Below are 15301 nucleotides of genomic sequence, written 5' to 3' on the forward strand. Positions count from 1 at the left end.
TATTACTTAATAAATATTTTATGTTCAAAATGTTATTTATTTATTTATTTATTTTAACTAACCTATAATTTTATTTCTATTGTTATGTTATCGTTAGCTTTTTAAGATATTGTTAACACTTGTTATATCATTATTGATTATTTAAAATTTGATGTTGAGACTCCTTATATGTATTTAATTTTTTTTAATTTAAAAAATTGCAAATCCAAACCGATCCAAACCGCTTGTAATCGGATCGGATTTTTAAAAAATTTTCATCCAATTCAAATCGCACCGCACATAAATTGAGTGTTCGGATCGGATGATTTTTTCTCTTAAAATCGAACCAAACCGAACTAAACTGTACCACGAACACCCCTAGTTCTTAATCTGTTGGACTAAAGGATATTGTCGGGAAAAAAAAGAAAAGTTGGGGATGAAAAAGTAAAGAAAGGGGGTTGTTGGGAATAGGTGAGAAAATTGGGGGTTAAATTGCAAAATAAGAAAAGATTGAGGGAACAGTATTACTTGCTGGTTTAGAATCAAAGGCCCTTGTTACCTTATTCAGCCTCAGCTTCAACGAGAAGAGAGAGAAAGTTAGAGAGAGAAAGTTAGAGAGAGAAAGAGGTGGTTGCCATATACAAAGGAGGAGAACCCTAGGAGAGAGAGAGAGAAACTTTGCTTCCATTTCAAGCCCTTTTCGCATTGCGTTTCGGGATCTCGAATCTTCAATCTACAAAGGTGATTTTTTTTTATTGGCGGCGTTTGGTTTTTGATTTTTATGGAACGAGATTGCGTTAAACATTTTCGCTTGCAACATTTTCGTGTTCAATTCGTTCAATCAGCTCAAAATTACTAGTCCATTGATTACCGAGCCTCGCACATTGCAGCATTTCGTTTCTTCTTTGAGCACTGTTTTCCTGTTTTGCAGGATCTTCTTCTTCTTCTTCCTTTTTTCATTCCTCTGATTGCATGTTGATGCTTGTTTTGCAAATTCATCTTTTAGGGGGTAGTTCTATGTGAAGGGAAGCAATATAAAGTTTCGATCTTCGTTTTTTTAATTTTTATCAAGTCATGGGAACCTGAGCAAATGAAACAGAAAACTTAAGCTGGTTGAGATAGAGCAGCGTTTTGTTTTTCAACTTCCGTTGCAATTATTTTTTTTTTCTTTCCCCGAAGCTGAACTCTTGATTGGAATATTCGTTTCAATCTGTGCCCTGTACCTTCCCAAGTGATTTTGGATGTTCTCTTGCCAGGAAGCCAATATTTTTCAGAAAAAAAAAAATATTTTTTTTTCTTTTAATCGTTTGATTCTATCCCTGAAGTGTCTATTTATTAAACTGGTATAGATTTTTGGTAAGAGTTTAAATGAGAAGTGAGAACATATAAGCACATAAGATTTCATTGTCTTGCCTTAATTTTCACTGAAGATCCTTCAATAAGTATTCCTGTGTTTTTTTTTTTTTTTTTTGTGTTTTCTTAATTTTCCTTTTTATCTTTACCCTCTAGTGTATTACCCTGGCAAATTCTTCAGTAATTTTGATTCATAACATGTTTCTCACAGGTGTTGGTTCTGTTTTTATGGCAAATTCAAAGGGCTCCTCGGGCATCAGAAATTTGATGTATTCTGGAAAGCATGCTCTGCTTCCTCCTAAAATCCCATTCCCTAGTGTTTCCCAAGCTTATGCTGATTATATGCCGAATCCTACCGTAGGTTCAAAGGTTGCGCAGAGACCAAGAGAGGGAAATGCTTTCCACCAACGGACATCATCTGAGAGCTTTATTATAGAGGAACAACCCTCATGGCTTGATGATCTCCTTAATGAGCCAGAGACACCTGTACGAAGGGGCAGTCATCGGCGTTCATCCAGTGATTCTTTTGCCTACCTGGAAAACACTAATGTTTCTAACATCGGTTATGCAGATAAGGATGAGTTTAAATTTAGGAATTTAGGACCTATTCCTTCTTGGTCACCTCAAGACTTAAATCACAGCAAAGATGTTCGTCATATGCCCATGTATGCAGAAATGAACTCAACTAAAATAAAAAATAGGGCATGGGACTCTTGTTTGAATCCTCCCACACATCCAGGTGGTGTTCCTGCTGTCAAAGAAAATGTTGCTTTTCAGAGTTCAGGACTGTCGTGCCCGCCACATGAAGCAGATGGGATTCCATCAACGGCCAATGAAAAGCATGATGTAGTAGAATCTGGTTCACAGGATGCAAAATTATCTTCAGAAAGAAAGGATGGTTCAAATGCAAAGTCATCTGCTACTGAAACAGATTCAAAACGTGCTAAACAGTATGTCGTTATTTTGTTGAATTTCCTCTGCTGCTTTTTTCTCTACATTTATTTTGTCAAAATTTGTCAAGACAGAATCCTTAGCAGGAAATTATATTTAAAGCATGGCTTTTTAGTGACAAGTCAAGTTTAGTCTGATCTATTTACAGTATACCTGCCTTATAATGAAACTTGGAGAGAATTTTATGCTCTCAATTGATTTATGTATATGAAAATTTGCATCGACTAAAAATTTGAATAAATTGTGTTGCAGGCAATTTGCTCAACGTTCACGAGTCCGTAAACTTCAATACATAGCTGAATTAGAAAGAAATGTACAAGGTTTACAGGTAGCTTTTAGCATTAGGCAATGATATGCATCATGTTTTCTATGCTGTTTTGGAAATTTTCTTATTCTGATTTATTATTTTTTTTGTTATTTACTCTTTTATGTATGTCAATTTATAGGCAGAAGGATCTGAAGTATCTGCCGAGCTTGAATTTCTTAACCAGCAGAATCTCATCCTGAGTATGGAGAACAAAGCTCTCAAGCAACGGTTAGAAAGTTTAGCACAAGAGCAGCTTATCAAATATTGTAAGTTTCTACCATTGAACATAAGCTAATAGGTCTTATTGTAAGTTGGAATTTGGAAGTCATTTGTTTATTGGTGTACCAATCTAAATACCTGCATTTTGAGGGGGTGCTTATATATTCACTCATATACAACTAGGGAAATTCTTGGGATGTTATGCTGCATTTTGATTATCTATTTTATTTTTTTATAATATCAGATATCTTAGTAGAAAAAAAATTACTTTTTGGTTATCGAAGTTTGATGTGTTTTTATGCAATCTGAAACTCAGTGGAGCAGGAAGTACTGGAAAGAGAGATCGGAAGATTACGTGCAATGTATCGGCAGCAACAGCAGCAGCCACAGCAACCCTCTGCCAGCCATCGGCGCACAAATAGCAGAGACCTTGAATCCCAGTTTGCTAACCTTTCTCTAAAACACAAGGATGCCGGTTCAGGGCGTGACCCTGTTACTGGCGCACTTCGAATTTAGATTTGCTGTAGCTGTAGCTGTGTCTTGCATCTTCATTCAACCGGTGTTGCATCGCCTGTCACCAAATTGCACCCTCTCCCTCTGCGGGATTGTGCAGAGATTTCCAGTGTATGCCCTTCTCTCTGCCCGCATTGCTTATTTTGGCTTCGGCATCAAGTCTTTGGCTTCTGTATGCTTTAATTAATATCAATTACCACGAATTCCCCCTCCCCCAACCAAAACAGAAACAGAAAGGAAAATCATTTGATGTGCACCTGGTGGTCAGCCGAAATCCTATTCTATTTTGGTCGGTTGATCGGCCGGAGGTGGTAACAGCTTCAATTCTCTCACTGTGTGTTTCCATTCATTTCTCATGTATTTGTAAGCCCCATGTCTTGTGAACTATCATTGTAGCTGAATTCAGCCTGCAGACAGCAAAATATCTTTAGAGCTATTCGAATGTGCATTATTTGTATGGATTATGTATGTTAAGCTAATGTTTGTTATATGATTCTAATGAAAATTCATGGTTTCTTCTAAGCACTATGTTTCATATTGAACTGGGCATGTATTTGTGATTTTATTTAAAATATATTTGTGTTCTGTAAGATTTGTTTATTTAATTGTTTATTCATACAAATTTCTCCTATGTGTTTTTTTATATTGGTCATATCCTATATGGTTCCTTATGAACGACTCCATACTGATTAGAATGCTAGCCATGTATTTAGGTTTGGTTCTGCTGTGCCAACATAATGGTTCATGGAATATAACGAATCTTAATTACGTGGATTACTCATTTACTCCCATACGCATGGAAGAAGGTGGATTACTCATTTACTCCCATACGCATGGAAGAAGAACAACAACAACAATAATAATAATAATAATTGGAGTGGGGCGATAATGAATACTGAACGCAAAAAAGGAATCAGACGTGACTAATTTCTTTCTTTTAATTTTTTTTTATTATTTATTTCTGCATTAAGCTTGGTATGCTGTAGATTAAAAAAATAAAACCGAATATTAAAAAGCAAAAGAAACGTTACTCAACCCAATCCAAGTTTAATTTTGATACACACAATATAAAATATTTTAGATAATTATTTTTGGTGGTGGATTTGAAAATGTGTTGTAAAACTGCAGCGTAACTCCTACAAAATAGAAGGTTCTTCCAAGACAAGTTTAGGACATCAATTTTAAACACACTAAAAATAAACTTTAACTTTATTTTTGATAGCATGAATTCTACTAAATTTAATGCTTTATTCAATATATATATACAATATTTCAACAATACTAGATGTACATCAAAATCACTTACCAAAATCATTCGTTACTCATTAGTATAAAATATATATTGAAATACAAAATATATACTAAAACTAATTATACTATATTAATTTTGGTGGTTGATTTTAACGTGTAAATAAAATTCTTGATAATCTTTCGGAATTTCACATACTTTTAAGCGAGTACACCAAAAAATAATGTATTTATCTTGTTCCTACACAACAATGGCTGCTGCTTTTTTTTCACATGTGGCGAAGTGATGAAATGTGAAATTGTACAAGAATGACTATTGGAATCATCTAGAAGAATATAATGTAGAGAAGAAAATAGAGGGCAGTAAGTAAGAAGGAGGAGAAAGTGAGAAGATGTGCATTGTTAGGGAGGCTTGGATAGTTATCAGGAGATGGCATGACACATTCCTCCCCATTGAATGAAACTTTTCTCGGAAATGTCCATCCTTCTCTGAATGTGAACTCCTCTGTGTCTTTGTGAAGCAACATCTCTGTTTGCACATTTCCATCCTTCCCTGACAGCAACATGTCATTGTAGTACTCCAGCCCCCAAAACATCCCTGTATCGTCTGTTAAATAGTTTAGTCAAACATGTCAAATCATTTAACAGTTTTCAACTGCAGAGTAACTTACTGATATTGCCGTAAATAGGGAGGGCCTTGTAGTTGAAGCTGAAAACTTGAGTCACACTTCGCAAGTTAGGGTGTAGCACAACGATGTTCCACTGTGAGTAGTTCTTGACCAAGTTGAGATTTGTGATGGTGATCTTTACGCGCCAATACTCTTTGTAACTCTGTTTGACGTGCCAGTGGATTCGAATTGGGCACATGTGACGCGAACACCTCACCACTTCCGATGACTCTTCTTGTGGCAGTTGCAACACCGATGATGAAGAACTGCAACATTTTCAATACAATCAGATAAACAAGAAAAAAAAAAGACAAATAGGTCCCTGACATTTTGCCCTTAGACATTTTTGTCTCTGACCATTGAAAAAAACTTTTAAGTCCCTGACCTTCACAAAACTTGGACGGATCAGTCCCTGACGAAGGCATTTGGATGGATCAGTCCCTGACGGAGGTATTTGGACGGAGGGACTGATCCGTCCAAGTTTTGTGAAGGTCAAGGACTTAAAAGTATTTTTCAATGGTAAGGGACAAAAATGTCCGCGGGACAAAAGATTAGGACCTATTTGTCCTTTTCTCGATAAACAATGCAATTAAAAGTAAAAGAAAGTGTGCTTGTATATATATATAGTTATATACTCGATACAATGTGCTCCTGGTAGGCCTTTGCAATTGCAGCTGCAAACGGGGCAGGGAACGATGGTGCTGTTATAGAATGCAGATAAGGAGACGCAGCATTTCGGTGCAGGCGATGCTCGATACTGCGAGTACATACACGTCACATTCCACGTGTCTGCAGAATTTTGTTTTACAGATATATTTTAATATGTATTTTATACGAGTGACTGATCTGGTCTGATAAGAGTCAGGTACCTAATACTTGTTGCCATCGGTGTCCATCGGCGGTGAACTTTGTAGGGGGGACCTGAAAGGGTGCACTGCAGGTGTAACCGGGGACGGCGAGGGTGAAATTCTCCGGCATGGTGAAAGAAGCGGTAGTTGCATCTAGAGATGGCTTGTTGTAGTTCATTTGGAAGGAGGCGGCGGACTTGGTGATGTCTTGAGTGAGGGAAGAGAGGAGACCACCCCGGCAGCAGTTGAAGAAGCGGTGGTTGTAAGGAGCGTTTGGGGGAAGATCAATGATGAGAGGATGCTTGAGGCAACAGTGTGGTTTGTCTTGGCCTTTGAACCTGGAGCAGTTACCTTGCTCCATTGCCTCTGCTCCCCACATCGCCCAAATCACCTCGTCTCCTTTCCATGCCCATCCCAATCTCCATCCCGGCGCCTCCACGTGCCGGAACAGTTGCAGATTGTATATTGACACCTTCACCTTAAACAATGCATTCAATTTAGATGAATAATCACTTGTTTTCACGTATAATTGATAAATAATAATTTAGTTAAACATGTCAAATTTTTTAATGATTTTTAATTATTAATTTATCTTCAATTTATCACAAAATTTTAATTTGATGATTAATTTTTAAAATAATCTTTGAATTCTTTCTGTATACATGTCATTCTAACAAGGAAATATTTAAATATAAAAATAAATTACTCCGTATAAAAATCATATGACTTTTTTTAAGTTAAGGAATGAAAAAGGAGTCACAAATTTAATTGAAAAACATGGTTATTTGATAGCTGAAACTTGAAACAATTTATGTTTTTTTAATAATAAATAATAAATAAGGAAGAGGAGGAAAATTGAAAGAGAAGGAAGAAGAAAGATTCCAACAATTTTATGCATTTTGGTGAGTTAATACTCAATTTAATTTTTAAATTTTGAAGTTGTATTAATTTTTAAGCTGATTTGTATGAACGATATATTGATTTGGTAGATTAATTTGAATTTTTCACTCACAAAATCTATTAGAGTTTTTGAAAGTTTGATTCTTGTTTTTAGAATTTCAAATTTTTTAAATTGAACTTATTATTATCATTTTCATAAGAACATTGAGAAGTCGAGCTTATAAGAAGTTTAATAGATCTAAATTATATGAAATTTAGATAAAAAATCTAAATCTTAGCAAGTTAACTACAAAATCAACATGCTATTCACGAAAATCAATTCAGAGCCAATACGAATTATTATTGTAAATTTTAGAGTACATGAATCAATTGTAACTTTACGAATGAATTTGTCTTAAGTACTAGAATGCCCTCGTTACTTTGAAGGAAACAAAAATCTACTTGGGTGACGTGGTGCAAAACCATTGGAAGCATATAAGGAAGACAGAAAATTAGGACGGTGACAACAGCAAAGTGAGAACTTGAACTCAGCAACACCCCAACATAACCCTAACAAACAAATACGGCGGCCCCCATTTTTTCTTTCTTTTCCTTAACAAATCCAAACTCCGCAGACATTCTCAAAACACGTTTTTTTTTTTTTCAAGATCAGATCACTCCCAGAAAAAATGAAATATGATCAATTTGATATAATTTTTTTTTTAAAATCGGATACAAAATCAGTAGGACCAGATTGTGTAGCACTGATTGTATCACTTTTATACCTTCCCACATGGTGATGGTGGCCCCGGAAAATAAAAGATTAAAATACTTAGTTATATAAATAAATATGTAATAGAATAAAGAATTGCTTACATCAACCGTAGCCCCATTATCACTTATGAAATCCCATGTGATGGTGATGTTGCCAGAAGGATCCAACGGGTCGTATCCATCTGCATTTTCAGAATAAAGGTAATAAAAAATTAACACAAGAAAGAAGAAGAAGAAAAGGGTTTTGGCTGCTTCTTATACAAAAGGGTATATGCAAATTACGTGGAACAATTGGGAGAAAAGGTCCTTACAAGAGAGGGAGAAGGAGATGAATATAGTGATGAAGAATATTATCAAAGCCAAAATGTTGGCCATTGATCTTTGATCGATGACGGTATATATTATTTTTGATCCTCCTGAACCCAAATAAAAATAAAATAAAAGGATGTTACAAATTGATTCATTTTGATTTTTCACAATCAAATTAGAATATTAAGAGAAGAAAGAAATTAAGGCTGCATTTAATGCGAAAATACAGGATGCATAGGATATGTGTCTCTGACTCATCGTGTCATAACATTCTTAAGTTTAGCCTTCAAATTCCATACGTTCTCCTTCGGATTTCGGTAACTGAACATTGTATGTATATTTTTTCATTCTATATTTTTCATTTGTGATCCTTCCTTTTCTTTCTATTCATCAAAATGTTTATTATAGACCGACAAAAACTATGCTAAAAGATACTGGGGGAAGTAATAAGTTACATGTTACTAATAATATGTTACTATGTACTAAAATTATGAGTTTGCAATTTACTAATACACAATTATGCAAAGAAGCGAAGACATAGTGGAATGGTTGGAGAGACGACCAAAGACATTGAAGCATCTAACATTTGCGTACGGATTTGTTGTTTACTTTCGGGGCATATTTTGCATGATACATGAATTCCAAAATAATTTATATTATATATGATGAAGAACATTTATTAAAAAATAATCATTGGTCCTTTCGTTGGGCTGTTTACTTATCAGATTGAGCTAGTGAATTGGTGAACTCAATTCGAATAATTGTAATCAAACCAAAACCAAAAACCAATCCAGCGAATCCACATTGATTAAAATGGTGAATTGGTGCTAGTTTGAGCCAACGAAAAACATGAAACCTTCAGGTAAATAATAATATGTCATCTTTTATTAGTTAATATAAATTCATCATCAAACCATAATCATACATCCAATCACCAATATTGCCTCTTGTGTTTTCTAAATGGAGCTATATATATATACTTGCAATAACCAATATAATCGTGTCAATGAAAATGGTACTTGGATAAATAAAATATAGGGGAGAGCCATAGGTAAATTTCAGTCTTCATATTCTGTTTCCTCATCGTCATCATCGTTGTTTGCAGCATATCTCCAACCATCTTCAACGTTGTCACGATCCTCTTCTGTTTCTTCACTATCTTCATCGTAGACTTCTTCTTTCACTGGCCATGGCTTTTTAATCGCATTTGATGTGGCTGGAGTAGGAGCTGACCCTTTTCGTTGGGCGATTTTGGCAGGAGGCAACTTCAAGCTTGGTTTTGGTCTACTTTGCTTCTGACTTTTACCATTTGATCGTTTTCGACCATAGGCATCTTGTTCACTCGCTTCATCCATTTCATTGTCAGCATTAGCTTGTGCACGCACAGCATTTTCATCGTGGCCTGGGTGCTCCCTCTTCAAATGGAGTTTAAGCTTGTATTCATGGATGTACGCTTTTTCACACCCTTCATAAGGACATGCATAAGGGCGATCAGATGATGCAGAACCGTAAGTTCCACTAGCAGGTTTAGTTGGTTTCGCTGGCTTTTCCGATGGTGGTGTATACTTTGTCAAATCCACTGATGCATTCTGTAAAATGTGATTGAAATTGTGAATCAAAGATGCAGAGACATTACACAGATATCCTATTGAAAGGCTTCAAATGAGACGATGCAGCATCAGTGATGAGAAAAAAAACAATATATACAAGTTCCAAGAACAGGACAGATGACCCAACCTTTTCATGCTGAGACGCAATATGATTCTTTAGCTTGTATTCGTGAGCATATCTCTTTCCACAATCTGGGTATGGGCAGATATGATAGTTCTCTTGTGAATGTGTTTTCATGTGGGACCGCAGGTTGAAATCCAAGGAGAAGGCCTGGATAATAACACTAATATTTAAGCTCACCAGTGATTCAATGTAGGGAAAATTTTATTCAATACAACACAGTAGCAAGTATTAGAACAGATCATTTTAAAAGATAGATCTATCACCTTACCACAACCTTCATGAGGACACACAAAATCTCTTTCCCCTGTATGAATGAGAAAATGTCTTTTCAACTTTGAGCTGTCCAGAAATTTCTGCAATAGAAACAAAACATTCTTAGAACCCTTATATGTATCTGACATTTAAAAATAAATAAATAAAACTATGGTAGCTGTAACTTTAAAACATAACATATAAATAAAAGGCCATTATTATGAAACCGATAGGAATTAGTTGTTAAGGATCTATTTTGAACTTAGTGTATTACTGCCATGAAACATCAACTTCACACGCTTATATTGCATTATTTGGGCCTTCATCACAACTCAAGCCTTTTAGACGGGAATAGGTCCTAGATATTGTGTGCACGTATCTGAAGTAACAAGCTCACTACCTTTCCACATCCCTCATAGTGGCAAACAAATTGCCTCTCTCCATGGATGTGAGAATGCTTCCTCAAAGCACCAGCATCTATGAATGTCTTTCCACAGCCCTCATAGCTGCATAGGAAAAGTACTTCAGTAGTTGGCTCTGGTTCAGGCTCAGGTGCAGAAGGCTCTTTTTCCTTTTCTTTCAAGGCCTTTAAGGAATCCTCTGACAATAGTGAAAAAAAGGAAAATTTCAGACAGAATACAACAATCACAAAATAAAAGAGTAACATTAATTCATCACAACGTTCATAGCTCTATTCTTTTTGAAAAGACACAAGCAACATATGATACAAAGCCAAAGTTTACAATTATTCAAGATATATAAACACAAATGCATCATCATGAACAGACTGTACACCAAGTGCCAATTATGGCCCCTTGAATTCTCTACATAAGGGCGAATTCATACCTGTAGAGTTAATTTGAAGCAAATTAGAAACCATCATGAAATTATGGACATCATTAATCAACCAAGGATAACCAGAACAATCATACAGGATACAAGTATGAGTGTTCAATTTGATGGATTCAAGTTCAGTTCAGTTCATTCAGAATAAAATAGAATAGTACAAGGAGTAAGAAATTACTTAAGGTCACGTTCAAAGTTGGGAAAAACGGACAAACCTGTTACCCATCTTAGGAGCATGCACTTCCCGCCAGTAGCTACAACGTCTTGAGGAACCCTGAGAGTAAAATAATTCTCAAAATCAGCATTATATATTGCAAACTGAATCAAATTGATTACAAAAATATCATTGAATCTTCCAGATAATTCCCTTGGCTCAAAATACCAAAATTTATCGTAAGGAACAACAAATAGAGGACATAAAACTTGTTCAGTTATTTTCACACACCTAGAACAGCATAAAATAAAAAGTAACAAAAAAAGGCAGAAAATTGAAAAGAGAAAAAGTTTAGGTACCATTGTCTGACCCATTTAACGGCGGGAGCCTTGGATTTGAGGAAGGGGCGCCGCTCGAAGAGGTTGTGATTGAACTGAGTCTCCATGGTATGAGTGTGTGTCTGTGTTTGTAGCAAGTTGGAAGCAAAATCACGAAAGGAGGAATCCTAATTTGAATGTGGATAAGGGTTAGGGTTAGGGCTTCAAGGAGGAATAGCAGAAGTCAAATAAGGACGAGAAAAATAGAAGAATTGAAGGAGGGTGAAGCAGCTTCGGGTTATCGTTCTCGTCCTCGTTCTCATTCTCATTCTCGTCCGATTGAATTGCTTCATGCTTTTCTCAAAACGACCGAACATTAAACCCCACGTCACTCTCCAAGCCTGCGTTTTGCATTTTCTTTCTTTTTCCTTTTTTTTTATTTTTTTATTAATGATGGTCGTTTCATTTTAAGCCCAATTACTTTTTTGGTAATAAGCCCAATTTCCCATCTAGTGATTCATTCAGAAGCCCAGTTGTACTTCTCTTCTCTTCGGCCACCCCAATCCTAGACTCCTCAAAAGCGAGGTTTATGGGCATAAATAACACTGTTTTAGTGGTTTCTTTTTAATGTTAGTAAAAGTCATTTGAGAATGTGTTTCAACAACAAAAAAAAAATCTTAGAGCATTTTTTGGTGAGATATATTAAGGAGGAAGTGTGTTTTTTTTTAATATTTAAAAGATATAATAATAAAAAAATATTAATTAAATGATAACATGTAGTATAAATCAGGATACATTATTTGAATAACTAATTTAATTCTTTATTATTTTATCTTTTAGAGAATAACTTAATATTTCTAATTCTTTTAATGACTAAATTCACGTAGACTTGAAAATTCCTTGGCAAAGTTTATGTTCTCTTTTTTGCCAAAGAACCTTATGTAAATAAATTTTTATACATATATAACTTTACAACTATTAGTCTGCATCTTTGGAATTTTATCTTTATTTGTATGGGAAGTTGCATCAACATATTTTCATAATTTCCTATCATATTATGTATCACAATGTTTTTTGGCATATATATAATTTCATTGCATGACTACCGAATGAAATTGAGTCCTTATCATGGGATAATATTTAATTTGGTTCTTCAATTTTTATGCGAGTTTTATTTAATGTTTAAAATTTTAATTGTCTAACTTAAATTTTTAATTGTTTATATTTAGTTTTTAAACCTTACTTTTATATTTAGTTTTTAAACCTTACAAATGTGATTTATATTAGTTCTTAAGATAATTTTCGATACACAAACATTAATAGAATACTAATAAAACAGTTAAATATTACGTTATAATATGTAAAACGACGTTATTTTTGTTTTAACACTTAAATAATAAAAAAATATTATAAATAATATTTATTAAAATTTTAATTTTTTTTCTAAAACAAGTGATTCAGCATCATTTTTAAACTATTTAAATGCTAAAATTAAAATAACATCATTTTACAAATTATAATATAATATTTAGGTGTTCATATTTAGTGTTTTATTAGTGTTTTTTGGCAAAAAATTAATCCAGTTTATAAAATTTAAAAGCTAAAAAAAAATAATTTAAATTTCAGAAATTAAATTAAGATTCTCATGCAATTTCAAATTGTATTAGCATACAGAGAAAAAAATATTTAAAAACTAAGTCAAAACATAAGGTATAAATATAAAATAAATAAATAATCCACAACCATTTTTAATATAAAAATTATATAAAAAAAATATTCATAAAAATTAGTAATTAAAAGTGAAAACCTTAAATAGTCTAAATAATGAAAATATGAGCCAATGAGTTATAACTTATAACTCTTCTCATACTTAATTAACTTAATTAAGAGGTTGTGAGTTCGAATAGCCTATTTTTAATAAAAAAAAAATAATGAAATATGAAAGATTGAAATTGCAGGATTGTGCATGCAGTCAATCCCAGAGCGATAAAACTTGCTTAACGGTGATGACGGAAGACGTGTTGTGAGAAGAAGTATTGAGCAACAACTTGCTCCTCTTATTTCTCGTGAATCCCACCATGCCGGCGATGCTCCTCATTAACACGCTTCTCCAAAACGGGTACCTCACACGCTCCGCTACGTCCGTTATTCTCATAACCACCTCCCGAGCACACGGACGATCCTCTTCCTTCTCCGACACGCACCGTCCACCCAACCGCACAATCTCACCCACTCCACCTGCCATGTACGCCGGCACCGCCACCCTCCCGTCACAAATCTCTTCCACAACCTCCCTCTCAATCAACGGAACCGCCCATTCCACGATCGACGCCGGCGTTTTCGACACGTCAATGGCCTTTCTCCCGCTTATGATCTCCAACAACACAACCCCCAAGCTGAAGATGTCGTTCTTGGGACTCAGTTTTGCTGAACTCGTGTAACTCGGGTCTATGTACCCTATTGTCCCAGCGGGTTGACTCGGTGGTGACTCAACCACGGATCCAACCATAACCGCCAGTCCAAAGTCCGCCAACTTGGCGTTCATGTGAGAATCGAATAAGATGTTGGTGGACTTGATGTCCCTGTGGATCACCATAGGCTTCCCTTCGTGGAGAAACTGAACCGCGCGGGCGATCTGCATGGCGATTTCCACGCGCTTCGTCCACGACGGCGGCGGTTTTCTCGAACCGTGAAGCCAGTCGTGGAGGGAGCCATTTGGCAAGAGCTCCATCACCATGACCTTGTTCCCGAACGAATCGTGGCTCGTGCCTAAAAGGTTAAGCACGTGAGGGCTTTGACGTAGAATTGACAGCACTCGAATCTCGTTTTGGAGCTTGTTGGAGTTATCATCATGGTGGAGAGAATCTAGCGATGATGCTTTCTTCACAGCCACCGTCCGTGGTAGTAGACCTTTGTACACGATTCCATGGCTTCCTTTGCCTATCATCCTTTTAGGGTTGAAGTTCTCCGTTGCTTTCACAACCTCTTCATACTCAAACTTCTCTTCTCCTTCTCCCATGTTTTCATCTTCCATTAATGCTTATACAATATACACATATCAATGGACGCTATACCCTTGCTGGGTTTTGTGTCCTCTCTTTATTTGAAAGCTGATACCACTTATATATAGGTGGAAAGTCAAGTGTTACTCGACTTCACGTAAAGTTAATACATAAGAGTCATTAAATGATTTGATTAATTTGACTAAATTTTTAATTAACGACTTCACCTAAAGTCGATTTCACCTGAATTTTTACTATATATATTAGCGCTACCTACTAACTCTATTAATTCATTCTTTTACTTTTTTATTTAAAATTGATAACTTATTTTATTTCATACTTTAAATATTAATTTTTAGCTGATAGTTAAAAATAATAAATTTTATGATTCTTTAGTATTTATTTTTTTTATTTATTAAATATAACAAAATTAACAAAAATAAAATAAATTATGATAACAAATAATTTATAATTTAACTAAAAAGTAGTCCAATCTTTTTCATGCGTACAGCTTTGTATTCAAACTCTAGAATATTATTAATTAAAAGTGACTATTTCTTTAAAAATATTTTTATGCGAAGAAAATGTATACAATGGGCTATTGAGTTACAAAATGAATATTCCCATACTATCTAAAATAACCATCAACATTTTTCCAAAAACTTAACCTACATCTAGCACTCTAATATCATGTCATGATACCACTCATCCCAAAAACTTCAATTGATGACAAAATATAACACTAATGATTATATCTTTAATACTCTCTAAACCTCTTACATATTGTATAAATATTTTATTAGCTCCTCGTACTTTTCCTCTAATCGATTGTATTAAATTATCTAACCGTTTACAATATTATATTTACACGGAGATGTATTGGTAGCATAGTTAAAAACGAAATGAAAAATACATGTGACTCAGTCTCTAACTCGATTATATATGCGA

General features: G+C 34.8%; 4 protein-coding genes across 4 annotated transcripts; 1 reads left to right on the forward strand and 3 right to left on the reverse strand.

The window, feature by feature from the left end:
- The first annotated feature begins 461 nt into the window (after window positions 1–461).
- LOC112741041 (uncharacterized protein At4g06598) lies at window positions 462–3844 on the forward strand. The gene is made up of 5 exons (XM_025789857.3): window positions 462–720; window positions 1544–2282; window positions 2536–2611; window positions 2730–2856; window positions 3126–3844. The coding sequence occupies exons 2-5, from the start codon at window positions 1561–1563 to the stop codon at window positions 3323–3325; spliced, it is 1125 nt and encodes a 374-aa protein (XP_025645642.1). The 5' UTR covers window positions 462–720; window positions 1544–1560; the 3' UTR covers window positions 3326–3844.
- Window positions 3845–4813: 969 nt separating this feature from the next.
- On the reverse strand, window positions 4814–6558 carry LOC112741040 (COBRA-like protein 6). The gene is made up of 4 exons (XM_025789856.3): window positions 6108–6558; window positions 5874–6027; window positions 5242–5504; window positions 4814–5177 (listed from the first exon to the last, which is right to left on the reverse strand). The coding sequence occupies exons 1-4, from the start codon at window positions 6463–6465 to the stop codon at window positions 4897–4899; spliced, it is 1056 nt and encodes a 351-aa protein (XP_025645641.2). The 5' UTR covers window positions 6466–6558; the 3' UTR covers window positions 4814–4896.
- A 2353-nt stretch (window positions 6559–8911) lies between these two features.
- On the reverse strand, window positions 8912–11741 carry LOC112741043 (zinc finger transcription factor YY1). Its single transcript, XM_025789859.2, has 6 exons — window positions 11394–11741; window positions 11096–11154; window positions 10435–10634; window positions 10046–10135; window positions 9786–9929; window positions 8912–9637 (listed from the first exon to the last, which is right to left on the reverse strand). Exons 1-6 carry the CDS (start codon window positions 11477–11479, stop codon window positions 9107–9109), a joined length of 1110 nt encoding a protein of 369 aa, XP_025645644.1. The 5' UTR covers window positions 11480–11741; the 3' UTR covers window positions 8912–9106.
- A 1355-nt stretch (window positions 11742–13096) lies between these two features.
- Window positions 13097–14459, reverse strand: LOC112741044 (serine/threonine-protein kinase-like protein At5g23170). The gene has a single exon (XM_025789860.3). The coding sequence runs from the start codon at window positions 14383–14385 to the stop codon at window positions 13324–13326; it is 1062 nt and encodes a 353-aa protein (XP_025645645.1). The 5' UTR covers window positions 14386–14459; the 3' UTR covers window positions 13097–13323.
- Window positions 14460–15301: the final 842 nt, after the last annotated feature.

Source organism: Arachis hypogaea, chromosome 14 (genome assembly GCF_003086295.3).
Source record: "Arachis hypogaea cultivar Tifrunner chromosome 14, arahy.Tifrunner.gnm2.J5K5, whole genome shotgun sequence".
Taxonomy (NCBI): Eukaryota; Viridiplantae; Streptophyta; class Magnoliopsida; order Fabales; family Fabaceae; genus Arachis; species Arachis hypogaea.